The following is a 16850-nucleotide window of genomic DNA, read 5'->3' on the forward strand; positions in this document are numbered from 1 at the left end:
AATAGTATTAAATACACTGGCCAATGTTTATTTTTTTGTTTGCTTTGCGAGTCAAATTTGACTAATTATGGGGAGTAAAATTAGCTCTTGTTTCTGTGATGTACAGTAGGTGGAAGTACTATCTTACTTAAATGGATTAAAAGAAAATGATACGTGTCAATTGTTACACATGCCAAGAACATTGCAATTTTATGCCTGACAGTTATATTTGTAAAGTTGTAATCCTTACACACAGACCAGCAGTAATCTGCAGACATTACTTCTTTCCAATGGCCCTGATGTCTTCGAAATATCTCTAATGGAATCTCTCCGTGTTTATCATAACTAGGAGGAAAGTCTTGGTGGGATTGGAGAAAATTTATTTAAAGGGATATGTTTCATCCGAGTTGATGGAACTTACTGTCACTAACTAGGTGTGGTTATCATATATTTTCTTGCCTAAAAATCCATGAATCTCCTTTCAGACTTCCCAAGCTTCTTTATCTTTCCCCGCCAAAACTCGACCAAATGCAGGATCCTTTATAAGTTGTCGAATTTGTTGCCCAATAAAAATACTTTCCTTCAAATTTTCTAGATTAAGTGATGCAAGAGTCACTTAATCTAGAAAAATTGTCTCAAGTACTAAAGGCCTGCCTTTAGTTCACACTTTTGTCAATTTTTAAAATTAAATCCAGCTTTGTATGAAGGGGTGTAAAAATGACATCTTTTGGGTGCATGTGAGGATCGACAATGACATTTTTCTCGCAAGAGGTTGGATTTCTTGCAGGTCAGTTTGCTTTAATATAATGTGATTTCTTATCCCTACTGTCCAACATATGTATTTACATAAAAAGCATCAATTTTTAATATACCCCGGTTGCATTCCTAAGAGTACAGTGATGACATTTAGATCACCACAGATTATCCACCCGTGTTCAGCATATTTGATTAAACCTAGGAGGGCTCTCAAGTTTGCATAAGTCTACTTTATGTGAACTGCATGACCAACAGGAATAGAAAGAAGACATTGCCGTTGTGAAGTTATGCAGATATTAAACTAAATTTGGAAGAGTCTATGAATAGCCTTCCCTATCAACATAGTAACTTGAAAAATTGACATGTCACTGTATCTCCAGAGCAAAAACTAATCAGTCATTTTTAATTCAGCAAGTGAAAATACAAAAGAATAAGCTTTTTGTGAGCCATTTTCATGGTTTGCCAGTGTTTTGGAGTGGCTCCTAGCAGCAGTTGACTACTATTACTTAAACAACTGTAAACTTGCAGCTGACTTGGTGAAAATAATGTATAAAACAACACAAGCAACAACACAGAAATAAGAATTGTAAGGGCAAATAAGTGACGTTGTACCTAGTAGGTAATGATTGTTGTCAATAAAAAAAAAAACCTATAAATTACCAGAAAAGGTACACCAAATTGCCATTGAATCATACAAAAGCACTTGATCCTTTAATACCACGAATTATTTTAAATGCCTCCATATTTTCACAGTTAAGTTTTTGAAAAATACAATATGAAATAAAGAATTCATATGATACAAAATATAACTGATGTTATTCAAGCAGTTAAAGAAATAATACAAAGTAGAAGTGCGGAAGTACAAATAAGCAGAAAAGGTTCAAAGTAGAGAAGATACGAGGAGTATTATTCAAAAGGTGGTGGTTGAGAATCCACAACTTGAATGTACAGAACCTCGTTTTCACGTCCCCATTAGACCCAGTAGACCCATTTTTCCCCAAACATTTTATACAAATATTCTCTCAAATGTTTTTTTATGTATTACAGCACCCCAGTTTTACATTTAATTATTTTCGAAATTCATTTGATGTGTTAAAATAAGTTTAAATTTCGTTGGCATAAAAACAGAACCACAGTGACAGGTCATAAGCCTTGTAAATGCATAGACTTCCATTTTCCCTTCTCTAAAATGTTCTACATCCTTATTGTAATTAGTTGAAAATGCGATAGTTTTATCAAGTATACAATTGTTACCTTTGATCGACTCCACTGTAGAACGTTTCTTCTTTCGAGCAGAAATAATGTTACTGGTACGGTTTTGTGAGTCCATTTGGAAGTTTGCTATAAGAAAAAGACCAACATGTTAGCAAGATTATTTCAAACTCCATCAGCAGTCATTCACTTTGTTAATTTTCAAAATATATACATATTTTCTCAAAACATGCATTTACACCTCTGCGGCTGGAGACCTAATAACCCATGGAATTCAATGAGTAACTGCTTTGAGTATAATACATTAAAAATATGTACTTATTCATAAGTCATCGAAGTGGAGAATTATTAAAAACTATATGCCTCTGAAAAAAAATGCACGCAGTGGGTTCAAGCAGAGACTACTAAAGAGTAGCAATAGAGGAGCAAATTAATGAAATACCTAGGAAGTAACCTTAACAAAAAAAAGACTCAGATTATGTGCAAAAAATCCTATCCTGACCCTGATCAGCCTATCTTTAATAATGGACAAAGGATTGAGAAAGTTGACAGCTTTAAATACTTGTGAGTTTACATAACTGAGGATGGAAGCATCGATTTTATAACCAACATTGAAGTCTGAGAACGTACGCAGCAGCCTCCTATAACGAGTGTCTTGAGGATGCGGCGGCGGACCTGGCTTGGACACGTGCTGCGCATGCCTCAAGAGAACCTAAACCAAAGTTGCCTCTTCTTTAAACCTGCAGGCTCACGCCGTCGATGACGATCTTTTGACTTTATTCGGCGGAATTAAAGGGCGCTGGATTGACGTGGGAAGAGGCGAAAATGCTGGCTGGCAATAGGGTCTCCTGGAGGCAAATGGTGATGTCCACATGCTCCACTTATGAGCGGATGCAGAAAAGAAGAACCTTAACATCCCTACCCTAATAAAGCTTCATAAAAACCGAAGACACCTATTAGCTGGGACAGGTATTTACACAACTATACAACTAAATGAAAATTCGTAGGTAGTGAAATGACTCATTTACAAAACAATGTTAACTATTATCTATATACGAGGTGTGTTCAGAAAATAACGGGAATTTCAAAATTTCGCGGGTTTGGAGAGTCTGATTGTCTATTTTTTATTATGTTGGTATACATGTCCCTGAAGAATGCTAAAATTTTCAGCTGTATTCATTGTTTACTTTGTAAAAAAAATGGATCAAAGAATTTGTATCAAATTTTGGCAAATGGCTGCATTCGCCGAGAATGAATATACAAAATATTGGAAGAATACAATTTTTTCTAAAACTTATAAAATCTCAACTTGTTTACAAATAACATTAGTTTTAAGGATCCCATTCCTATTATTTTCTTATAATTTCTATATATTCTTTTTTTATTGAATTTCTAGTAATGCTTAGATAATTTTAACTGAGATTTGATACATTTTTGAAAAATGGATTCTTACACAAAATGCACCACTGTTGGTAAGTAGAGCAGATTTTGACATTTGCAAAAAGAAATCTATATTTGAAAATAAATTGTTTTATGTTTTGGAGTTCAAACATAAATAAGTACCTAGGTTCCTATTTATCAACGAAAAGTTACATCTCTACTAAAATTTAGCAATAGCAAAGCATTGCTGGGTTCAGCTTATTGTTTTATAAAGATGATAAATCCATTATAAACAAATTATGTAGCATCTCTGAATGATGTTTGAGTATGGAATCAATAAATAATGCACAATAAGTTTTTCTCTTTTTTCTTTTTCTTTGTTATTATGCTGTGTGTCGTTCGTACTCTTTACCGACGTTTCGGATCGCGTTACAGCGTCCATCATCAGGGTTGATGTTATTTATGTATAAATATTTGTTATGTTAGGTACTTAGAATTTGTACCGTGTCGTAGTCGTTTATGTGTGACGTTATGTATTTAGGATTTGTACCGTGTCGTAGTCGTTTAGATTAATGTCGGTAAAGAGTACGAACGACACACGGCATAATAACCCAGAAAAACTTATTGTGCATCTTAACGGCCGTGAAAATCTAAGAAGTTTAATCAATAAATAATGTTAGGAAATGGAACTTGCAGAAGAAATGAACCATGAACTCGAAAAGCTAGTAATGATGAATCATGCATATATCACAAAATTGTGATCGGCAGGAAAAGGATCCTGGAAAAGGACTGCCCACACCTTTTTGACTTTTAAAGCCGCGTAACTTTTTTTCTGTCACTTTAGAATGAAATATTTTCATGACATCCTCAAAATCGGTACGGCAAACACAACGAGAACAAACACAGCAAATTTTTGTATATTTCATAATGAAAATTTTTCTTTGAAAACCATTTCTATATTTGAAAAACTACAAGGTCTATACACGCCTAACATAAATTTTTAAGGGTTTCTATAGTTGGACGAATAGAACGGCAATGTGTAACGTGGTTGGGTGCTTGTTAGACTATGTTTTTGAGATAGGTATTTTAGTGTTTAGATGACATAAAAAAAGATGCAGCACAGCTTCTACAAGTTACTAATTGGAATGTAGACTAAGCGAGAGTTTGAATACTATGAAAAATGCACGCTTGGCGATAATCAGTGAAATTGAGATGTAGACTACGGTTCAAGTTTTTATAAACATTTTTTGAATTCTTTCAATTTTGCAGGAATGAATTTTATAAAAAAAGAGACCAGACAGGGGAAGAAAATTCAAGTAAAACTACGAACATAAGAAAAATATAATTTTTTAAGAGTATTGGTATTTTGAAATGGTTTGCCTGTGCGTAATATAAATCCTAGTGTTCTAAAAGATTTTTCAGTGATACTATCAATGTGACAATTAAAAGTTAATTTTTCGTCTAGGGGGATACCTAAATCACGTACCGTTTCGACAGATTTAATATTCGTATTATTTAATGTGTAATTGAAAACGATAGCACTGGTCTTTCTTTTGAATATTATTTATTTTTACAATACATTGACAGTCTAGTGAGGTCTTCCTGCATTTTATGACAGTCATTGGTATTTTTAATATTCAAGTATATCTTCATGCCGTCTGAATACATAATGTATTTAGAATTTTTAAAACAATCACCTTTACTATGAACATAGACATTGAATAAAAGAGGACCTTGAGGGACGCCAGATGGAAGCAAGTTCAAAGTCAGACGAGTGCCCGTAAATACGCGAACAGATCCAATATGGCGACTATGACGCGATGTATAGCCCCGCCCACTGGCTCACTGGTTTCAGACAAAATCACTGAGCAACGACTCAATATCAAGTTTTTTTGGTAAAGCTTATGAAAAGTTTGCAAGAAATTACGGACATATTGAGGGCTGTTTATGGTGATAGTGCTCTGAGGAAAATATCAGTGTTTAAGTGGATAAAGCGTTTTAAAGATGGCCAAGAAGACGCCAAGGATGATGCAAGATCTGGACAACCTGCAACCTCTTGTGTTGCTGAAAACATTGATCGTGTGAGGTCCCTTGTCCTTACTGATCGTCGAAAAACTGTGCGGATGATCGCTGATGAACAAAACTTAGGTAAATCAACGGTGCACACAATTTTAACGAAACATTTGGGTTTAAAAAAATCTGTGCCAAAATCGTACCCAAGTTACAGACGCCGGATCAAAAGTTGAAAAGGGCTGGTCAAACAGTAAATGCTGCCTTCTACATCACGGTTCTCAAGCGCTTGAGAAATCGTGTGCGACCAAATTTGGTTTAAGGCGACAGGTAGATTTTCCACCATGACAACGCACCTGCCCGTTCAGCGTTTGTTGTTTGTGAATTTTTGACGAAAAATTCAATCACTATCCTTGAACACATTCTTATTCGCCAGATCTCGCCCCCTCTGACTTTATATTTTTCAAAATGATGACGAGGGGACACCACTGGGAGGATGTGGGAACAATAAAACAAGAAACAACGAGGAAACTAAAAAGTCTAACTGCCAGAAACTTTCAGGGAAGCTTTGAACAGTGGAAAGAAGATGAAACAAGTGCCTAGCAACGAATGGAGAGTATTTTGAAGGAGACAAAATTAATGTAGATGAAATTTTGTAAAATAAAGTTATTATGACCCTTGTTTGTGAAATTTATTGAACACACTTCGAATATATACATATATTTTTACATGGCAGTGGAGTTTAGTTGCTTGCAGGAGAAAATTGAATACAGAATGCCACAAAACATATTCTCCCTGGCTTGATTAGTAAACAATAGGCACATTAGTAAGATTAGTACAAATAATGTAAAGATTACTTTTGTGTTAGTAGATTCACTGCCCCAGCCTAGAATAGCGAAATTTTAAAAATTGCTCAACAAATCATTTTACGCATAAGTTTGAGTGACGAAACCAGTTAAAACATTATTTTTACTGTAAAATTTATATTTGAAGCACCAACTTTGTGGTTTTTCATTTTAATTAAAATTATAATAAAACCACTTTTTTAAATCAAATAAACAATATTTTATAGAGTCGACTCCTCTCTAACCGTAATAAAAATTGAACCCCCCCATCCTACACCGCCTTCATCATAGAGACAAAATACTACATAACAAAGAGACTTGACTTCCATGTGTTTGGATTTAATATTTAGTAGTAATGACACTGTTCAAAATAGGATAATATTAATTAGTAAAGTATACCTTGATTAGGAGGCTTGTGTAGCTTCAAAACCGGTAGGTAAAAAAAAAAGTGGTTAAAAACAAAGTTGTTTAATTTTAATTTCATTATTTTTACTAATTAAAAATACTTTTCCATTGGACCTGTTTTTCACACAAGGCAACAAACTAGTGGAGCTAGGAGTAAACGTGTTAATAGCGAACAATCTTTACCATTCTGAGATTGGTCAGTGTTGTAAGTCTTGTTAGTTTTAGAAATAGATCCCTGTCGCTCTGTCATCCTTAACGAACCTTTGGTTATTGGTCGCATCATATCTGAACTGCCAAAACTGTTAGATCGGTCGCCATCAAACCCGGCACTATCACCATCAAAGTTTCTGGAATAAAATAAGTATTATAATACATATAGATTGTGAAATGGACAATTAAACACAGCCACACCTTTTGTATAATGTCAAACAGGATATTCTGCCAACCAAGAGGTTAATCTGTCCAGGGAAATTTATTTTGTTTACAGACCTATAAAATATTTTTAGCTAGGCAGTAGAAAATACATTAATTTACTTGCTTAGTTGGTAGCACTAAAATTTGCAAATGGGTTACTATATTAATAAAAGTTTTTTTCTGGAACTGAACCATTAAAAATAATATGAATACAGTGAAACCTCTACCTCATCATTCCCCGAATAATCGATTTCCCGAATGTGTCATTTATTTCTTCTAACTCCGAATTCATTATATACAAACACAAAAATAGATTGCACCAATCGTTTCTCTATCCACCATTTTACCGCATCAATGGTTTGAATTACATTGGGTATTAAACATATTTTTATAATTGGTCTAAAAGTTGAAAGATAATCTAAATGTTGTTGTTGTAAAAATGAGAGAGATTGTATGAAAATGGAATTAGGAAGATTTTGAATAAATTTTATATTCAAAAAAATATATACGTCCGAGTTGAGCACAACCCTTAAAACGGTGCAAATAAATTGTATGAATTTGATGGTGAATTCTGCCTACTTATTTGTACAATTGTTTTGCATGGTATCCAATTAACATCAACATTCGCACTCGAGCACAGAGCCCCGAGCTTCGCACCCTGCTCCACCACAACTTGGTTCTCATTTTGTATTAGTGAGTTATTTACAATTTGCTAAAAATGGCCCCCAAAATTGAAATATTTGGGTATATCATAAGAACACAAATATTTTTTTTTTAATAATAAAAAAAAAAATCCGTCAAATAACTTTTTGATATTTTAACAAACTGAAATTGAGTGTTTCAAAGTAGGCAAAATAATCCTCAAGCAACAGCCATAAAGTAATACAAAAATAATAAACTCAATACAAAAAGTGAAAAATATTCCAAATTTCATTATAAACTTATCAGGTACTTACTTATACGCATGCATGTATACTTGATCCAGAATAATGAGGAAAAAATGTTTGTAAAAAAAATTCTTACACAATCTTGGTGACATTGCTTGCTAAAGACTTTCCGTTGCGCTGATTCAACACAAATTCCACCACATCACCGGGCTGCAAGTAGTTTGGTGGTCCACACACTTCGGACATGTAAAAAATCAGTTTCTTTCCAGCTTCTATTTCAAAAGAGAGAAATCCAAACCCTCCTGCAAGAAAATAAATAATTAAGTTACTAGAAAAAGAAATCAATAAATTTCAATTTATTCGATAGTGTTTTTTTTGGGTGAACGTGAACCCATTTCACCGGAAATATGAGGTAAAATATGCATGGCAATTATAACTTCCACATCCGGCAAACTCGACAACTAGATGGCTCGCACACACAAGAGCTTCACAGGAATCACACTGTTTACCTGTCTTCTGTCGACTGCTGTTGCCTGCTTTACAATCCGTTCTTCACTAATCTTTTCCATAAGTGACAATTAAATAGTATTAATATTTAAAGCATTAACTTTGTGGTCAAACATTTCAATTAATGTAAGCAAATATTTGTGTATAACCACTTAATTTTTCTATGTCTACCGGTTTTAAGACGTACATCTCTTTGTCAAGATATTAATTACACTAACATGCAAAGCCTACTATACATACACCTTCACTATAGTAGTTCCACAAAAATATTGAATATTTTTGTACTATGGAGGTGTTGTTACGAGTCACATAATCTAGAGGAACTCTCCCCATTAACAAACATTTATGTAACCCATCTTTTGATTCATCTGTGGCAAACGCTCGAGACAAAGACCTTTTTCTATGCCTATTTAGTTTTCTTCTTTGACGACTGTGTGAGAAGACGTTTTCTTCAATATAATGTGTTACAACTAATCAATCGTTAACCATTTAGAACCCACATGACATCTCATCATGTCTCTACTACTGTGGCTGGTTGGTGCCAATTAAACAATTTTTTTTTTATGTATCGTATTATCAGCACTATGATTTTTTTAAGTTTTGTATTTCCGAAATTACTTTGATGTCTCAAGTTCTCTTCCACTTCTTCTCGGTCACTTCTGCCGATTGGTCCATTGTCTCACCGTAAACTGGAAATGTTTCACAACTCTCTTATCATCGGTTGATTCTTATATAATTTTTCGTTTGTTTTTATTAAAATATTTTTTATAATTTTTTTGGCATTTTCAAGAAACTTTGCTTTACAATTTAGTGCTCAAGTTTTTACTGCACGTAAGAAAACATTTTTTGTATCCAAATTCCCGTAGGACTGAAGTTCCTCATTTATCATCGCAGATTCAAACAATATTTCGTTAAAATGGAGAGTAAATACGCAGATCTTTTCCTGCATAAAAAGGTATGTTGACTTTCAAGAGGAAACGTTTTAAAACTAAAATAAATTTGGTTTTCAAAAGAAATCTTGATTGTTGTTCTGCTGATTTGTAGGTATACCTAATCAAATAAAAATTTCTCATTTCTTACTTAACCCTTTTAATCAGTGACCATTTTGCATATAACGCGCAAAAAATTCCAAGAAATTTAATAAAAAAAGTTTATACAATTTTTATCTATTCAGTTTCAGTAAACTAAACAAGATTAGGAAGTTTACAAAATATCACTGAACACTTTGAAATTCTCAAAGTCACAAAACTTCAACTTATAAACTTTGAGGAATAGAATTTTTCCTATATGGGGTCGATCATCAGTCCTGTAGAATTAAGATCATTTCAGTATATAAGGACAAACATTTAGAGAAATACTTTACGTACCTTTGATAGAGTCAACGACTGCTCGTCGCTTTTTACGAACGGGTATGATGTTTGTTGCTCGGTTAGAAGTGTCGACATGGAAATAAACGAGATCATTAACACGCAACAGGTCGCGCTTACATGAAAGACCCATGATGCCAAATTCATAGATTGCTCCATTCATAGCTTGGATGGCCCCATAGAAAATATATAAACAGATTTTAATATTTAGATTGAAGATAAGAAATTTATAATAGTAATGAAGAAGTTCAGTGTTTGGAAAATTGGATATAAAAATATTTTTTGACACGTAATAAAAATAAGCAAATTAAATTGTATGGAGAAGTTTCTAAAATATGTATGAAAAAAATAATAACTACTTTGAACAATGTCACATGTTCTTCCAAATCAACCAATGATAGAGTGTTATGATAGATTTCCGGTTAACGGAAGTCAACTCACCAATCAGCCGAACTCACCGAAGAGAACTTGTGAACGTCACAAAACTAAAAAAATCATAGCTCAAACAAAAATATGGTATTTTGACTTAGTTTGATAGTCTATTAATAAATTTTCAACAAAACTACTGAACTTCCTCATTGTATCCCTAACATAGAAAAGAACCGATTTGACGCATATTTATTTATTTATTATATGCACGGCCTATGTCAATAACAATAGTTATATGAAGAAACATATGTACAAGAAACTGAACAAAAAGAACATAAAACCATGTAGCAAAGACAAACATAGTAAATAAAACAACTTTCAATGACTAACCAGAATACTGCTGCTGTTCAGGATTTAGTGCCCTCAGCGTTCGGGTGACAGTTCCTTGCAACTGAATGTCAGTAGGTTTCGGGACGGAAATAGTTCCCTTAGGCAGTGCTCTCACCAGCTCGGCACTACAACAACCTCCAGACCCACTTTGACGCCCTGGCTTATATTCAACATCACATCCTGGTTCTAACACATCCACATTTCCCTCAAAATTACTAAAACAAAGATGACCACCAATATGTGATTAAAAGTAAAGTACGACATATGCAACGCATTTTTAATGTATGTCATTTTGCCATTTTCCATGTTCAAGGTTGTTTTATTACTATGTGGACATACATAAAATATATTTTATAAGCATAAATTTCAGAATGAAAAGAATTGTGACGAAATATACTAACAACGCTTGAATTAAAAAATACAATTATTTTCCACAACAATTATCACAATATACACTTGGCAGTATCCCTGTTCCAGATTTTTTCCAGTCTAACACAAAAGTCCCTTGCAAAAATCCATAGCTCGCAAAAACTTTAAAGTGGGTTAAGAATCTCACTCTTACTGGCCAGTTGGGAAAAAAATCGATTTTCCTTTAGGCTCCTTTGATTGCTATTTATGATGGAACATGAATAAACCAAATTGAATACGTTCTAATTATAAAACAATAACTTACTCTTAACCAACTAAATTAACAGTAGCGAATAGTTATTGTTGTTCAAAATCAACTAAAGTGAATACATTTTTACAAGATCCTCCAAATAAACAAACAAAATGTGTGACATTCACGTGATCGAATAGGGGGCAACTTTTGAATCTAGATGATGCTTTTTAATATATTGCCGGGACAAAATCAAAAATGGCCAATATTAGGCATGCGACTCGTGGTGCACATGTATAAAGCCACACAGTCTCGGCAATATACTATAGCAATAATATAATTGCACCTCAGTTAAATACTATGTATGTGTCAGAACATTGCACATTTCACTACATTGAAGAGCTTTTTGTATAATACATGCAACAATCTGACGCAGCGCATTATACATCACTGGGTGAGGATGATTGTTAGAATATACAGACTATGTATTATTAATAACTATTTAAGATATGTTTAGCCCAGGTGCAAAGTTATACGGCATATACTATACCCAATAACATATTATTGCATAGACACGTTACAAGCATGAATGTAGTAGTTGACGTTTAAATTTGTGGGCCTTCCTTGCCTTTATTTTCAAACGGATTTTTGTCATGATCAGACGTGACCTTACATGTAAAAATGCAATCAGTATGATTATAAAATATTTTAATACATGGCAATTGTAAAAAACAAAACAGATTTTATATGGTTTTAGTTATTATTATTAAAATAAAATCTAATTTATTGAATTACTAGTTAGCATTTGAATTGTGATTTTCCAAATTGTTGAGGGCAACCATTATAATAAATATACGCTTGATCTGAGATGCAGTAAATAAGGAATTAATGTGTCTATTAACCGCTCGAATGCCGAACTAGTATGACAAATTATATACCCCAACTGCCAGTCATTTTGAAACAGAACATAATCGCCGATGGATTGCAAATTCTTGGTTGGCCTCTTTATTAATTATACATTTAACTCTAACACTGCAATAACGCCTATATTATATCATAGCGCGACATTCTTCGCTTTAAAAACAAAAATTGTGTACTATCTTTAAAAAAAACTAATAAAACGTTTAACAGTACGGAATTAAAACAAAAACTGGAGAAAATGCGCAAAAAAACATTCCGTTCTAAATTTTTACACGCGCTTAGATCTACGCTTCGGCCACAAAGTAATGGCGCAGATCTGCGCTATAGCCACAGAACATGTCATACATATAGTATGATTCAAAAATGTTCTATTTCAGGTCATAACTTACATAATCTACAAAAGACAAACTTCGTAAATAAAGGTAAATTATAAGCAAATTGTTGTTGAAAAATGGTTATTTTCCCGTTATTATAAATTAATTATCAGGAGTCCGAATTCAATTTTGTATATTTCATATACAAAACCCAATTAATTTAGGAAATGAGTTTAATTAGTTAGGGACGTTTATTCCAAACTAACCTCCGTGTGATATTTTGCATTATTAGACATTTTGTGTTTCAAATATTATTTATGTAGTGTATTTTATAAAAAAGCACAGACAGTAATTTATCAACGCGACCTGTTACTATAAACATCGAGAAAATAAATAAAATTGTAATAAACTGAAAAAGCGTAGATCTACATTTCAGCAGTCCACATTACATTTAACATCCTGAAACATTAATTTTTAAACCTGCCCATGCGCATACCCCCGTCGTCCAGCTAATTTGTTTGTCAAATTGAAATTTTGTTTACATATTACAATCTTTAAAAAATGGCATAAACAATATAGTAACTGCCAAATACTTTTCACAATAAAGTCCTCAGTGAACTTGTTCCGACAAAACTATTAGAAATTTTAATGTCAATATAATTTTTTCACTAAACGAAAGTATGAAAATATACATATTGGAGGACTGCCTTCCCTGTTATCATCCCCTATCTTCATTTCACAAAATTAGAAATAACCATATCCTTACAATTGATGACTTATTTTCGTAAAAATGTCTGTTTTGTAAAAAAATATTCACAAATAATATTATGTGAAGTCTAAATATTTCGCAACAGAGGGAAAACATTTTTGAAAAGGGAATGTGGAAGTCAAGACATTTACAGGGCTTATGACCTGTCATTGACTGGTTTAAGTGGCAACGACTGAAAACATTGTCAATTATTCCCTTCTCCAAAATGTTTCCCTCTCTGTTGCAATAAATTTAGATCTTAATAACTCCCTAGGTGAAATACAGCCTGCCTGCACGCATTTTGTTTGTTAGTGAAGTGTTTAATAATGATAAAATATGAAACTTAATTGAGATTGCATAAAAATAACTATTTTATGATTACATATGACTTCCAAACTAAAATATATAATTGTTTGACATTGTTTAGGTCAAAGGCATTAAACCACAATTCTGTAAAAATATGTTTTACTATTTAAAATGTGTTTCATGTACACATTTTATATATTTATGTTTTATTCATACATTATACATCTACATATACATTCTACAAACAAAAGGATTTGAACTGCAAACATCTATCGACTTAAATTCTTTTGACAAAATATGTATAAGACTTATGCAATCGATTTAACTGTTTCACTGCTGAATTTGGGGCACGCGACTGTAAATCCCGTATATATTTTAGAAATTATATTTTTAACAAGATAAATTCTTACCTTTATTTAAAACGCTCGACTTTTTTAAATGTTGTGGATCGTGACACATTACACACTTTGACTCACTATTATTATCACTAAACCACTTAATATTTTATTTTTTTAAATAAAAATCGAAGTTTTGAGGTCCTCCATACGAATTAAAATAATGTACAGTCTGTTTCATTGTTTTTTGTGAGAATTATTTTTTGGATAATAATGTGTTATTTTTCAAACAGTTTTTTACCACTCAAGATATTTTATTATTTTTTACAATAGTGCATATTTTAGTATCTTGACATCGTATAAGTCTTCAAAACATGGTGCAGCACACAATGGAACGTTGCAATCCACAACAGATAAATCTAGTTTCGTTGTGGATTTCTTTTTGACATCTTTGGCATTGTGAAGTGACATGACAATATCAATATGTTTTTTTTTTGCTGGTATCTCAGGAATGAGTTTTGGGAAATGTCTACCAGTCAGTCTCATTGAATGATCCAATGATGTTATTGATGACCAATTTTACAATTGTGAATATGATATGATAGTCGGCCTCGCGGCGTAATGGTCAGCACGTTTGCCTAGCATGAAAGAGGTCTCAGGTTCGATTCCCGACATGGTTGGCATAAAATATTTATTTAGAAAAGTGTTTTTACTCTAGAATATTTCATAGTCCCTGGACTGGTACCTGAAGCGTAAGACTCATCATCTTGCCTTCATGTAACAAAAAAATGATCAAGATACACTGTAATTGGTGTACCAATGCAGTGCCCTATGCACCATTAGGTGTGGAAAGAGAATGAATATGAATATGATATTTACTAATAATTTGCATGGCTAATTCTGAACTGAAAATCAGCTAATGAATTTGTTTCCAAAACTGTCAAATATACAGCATGAGAATTTAATAACATTATGTCAATATGATTTGTATGCAAAGATAGAGTGATGTGGCGTTCTATCCTCTCTGCCTACCCTTATGAGGAAACGGCGTGATGGTTTGTTGCTGTTGTTATGTCAATAAAATGAAACACTATATTTTTATACCACGTGGTCTTTCATAAACATCCAACCAAACTCTGCAACATGTCTGTTCTATCTACAGCTCCCATATTGACATTATAGTCTAAAACAATTTTAGGCCTTATAATTGGTTGTTTTGTCTTCCAATTCCAATTTCCCCGATGGGCCCATTAAATCGTCGTGCATCATGGAGTTATGTGGACTTCCCTCTTGTCCTGCCATTTGAGAGGCCATCATGGTGTCAAAGTGCACGGATAACACTTCACCTTACTTAGCTTCTCAAAAGTAGGAAGCCACTTCCGATTCTTCCGCACAGTGCGCGTTCATTCCATTGCCATGCAATACTTGGGAACAGTGGACTCTCGTGTACCAATTGTCCACCCAAACGGTGTGCCTTTTATTTAAAAAGTCGGTCATAAAAGTGGCAACCACTGATTCCAACAGCAAATTTATCAAATGTTTCTGTATTTTCACCAATGTAAGTAATAAAATTAAAAATACAACCGATTTCAAAATCGCAGAACACAAAAAATTTAACACCAAAACTGTTTGATGGAATATTTTGTTTAAAACTTAGTCTACCTTTAAATAACACTAGACTTTTGTCGACACACAAATTTTGAAAAGGCTCTAATGTACACTCGAATTTACTTTTAACATGCTCTATGACAGGTCTTATTTTATTAAGTTTGCCTTCTTTATTTGCTTCTGCATTGTTACAAAAATTTAACATGCCACTTATTAAAAAGTATTGTGTTCCGTGGCAGCACTTGCGAAAATATTGGAGTAATTATGCCAGCATGGGTTGACTAATATTCACTCAAAGAAAGTTTTTTGATTTGTACCATCAACATGGTCAAAGCAAAAAATATTTACAACTTGTCGGTTGTAACATGAGAATTCATGAATGAGGTCTAATATTATAGTTTTCATAACATTGCCGTAATATATATGAGTGTGTACTGCTATTTTATCCATCAAATCATTTGATAAAAAATGCAAAAACATGTCAGATGCACTGCAGTCATCGTGAAATGGAACTTTAACACTAGAATCTGCAGTGTTGAATTTGTGAACTTTGGGAGTATGGAGACCACCTACCCGTGCAGGGGGTGTATGCAATGATGTTTGAGTTATGTTTTCTGATGTGCTTGTCGATGACTGAGATAAAAATATAGGTACATCAAATTAAAAAATAACAAAGAGGTACATACATTATCATGAAAACAGAGTATACGCGGCGACATGTCAAGTACGTAAGGCGGTAATTTCAGACTGTGGTCCAAAAAACTGATTAGAAAAAAAGTTTATAATGATAACATGTGTCGGGAAAAAATCCCGTGTGTAGAGAAAAGATGGATTTATGGAATGACGTCAAAAAAGTTTGACATAAGTGAGGCCACTACAAGGAAGATAATATTGAAATCGGCTATGCTCAGGACCCGCAGTAAAGATTGAAACACATTTGAAAAAATGAAATCACTTTTTTCTAGAATTGTCCGTTAATGCCTTTGACCTGAACACGGTCGACATATTTCATTAAATGAGATTACTTTCCAGTATTGAAGGAAAAGGCAGATCAGTCACAATCATAAAGGATGTTGATAACAATGTATTTATCATCTACAGCAAATTTAATTAAAATTATATTTCAATTACGCATTTAAAATATGCTTCCAATTTTGATTGTATATGTGCCCCAATGCCTCCCCCCCCACCCAACTCAGCACAAAGATTGTAGTTTTATGGAGTCAGGATACTAGACATTATTTATATACTTATGAATACATAAATGGAAGATAACATCTGAATTATTTATTACTAATTATAGCAATTGTAAAAGTAAAGAATACTATCCTAAAAGTATTTAAGGAATAGTTAAAAAACGCTTTAAATAATATACATTATAATATTGTACCACCTTAAAATATTCGCAATATGTTTTTTTACATTATTGAAATATGCAACGCAATAAATGGAGAAAATATGCACAAAAATACCTTATTTTACCTCTTAATAAAAACAAG

At 33.1% G+C, this 16850-nt stretch overlaps 1 protein-coding gene across 1 annotated transcript in view; it reads right to left on the reverse strand.

Annotated features, from left to right (window-relative positions):
• The window catches only part of LOC148277341 (RNA-binding protein Unr-like), a 28822-nt gene that overhangs the window by 3782 nt on the left and 8190 nt on the right, over nucleotides 1–16850 (reverse strand). Inside the window, exons 12-16 of the mRNA XM_088233005.1 lie at nucleotides 10524–10736; nucleotides 9763–9941; nucleotides 8025–8190; nucleotides 6771–6934; nucleotides 1990–2076 (exon numbers count right to left, since the gene is read on the reverse strand). Coding sequence (XP_088089131.1) covers nucleotides 1990–2076; nucleotides 6771–6934; nucleotides 8025–8190; nucleotides 9763–9941; nucleotides 10524–10736 — 809 coding nt within the window. The remainder of the gene's footprint in view (nucleotides 1–1989; nucleotides 2077–6770; nucleotides 6935–8024; nucleotides 8191–9762; nucleotides 9942–10523; nucleotides 10737–16850) is intronic.

This window comes from Micrasema longulum, unplaced genomic scaffold, assembly GCF_059751315.1.
Source record: "Micrasema longulum isolate JH-2025_06_02 unplaced genomic scaffold, ASM5975131v1 h1tg001048l, whole genome shotgun sequence".
Taxonomy (NCBI): domain Eukaryota; kingdom Metazoa; phylum Arthropoda; class Insecta; order Trichoptera; family Brachycentridae; genus Micrasema; species Micrasema longulum.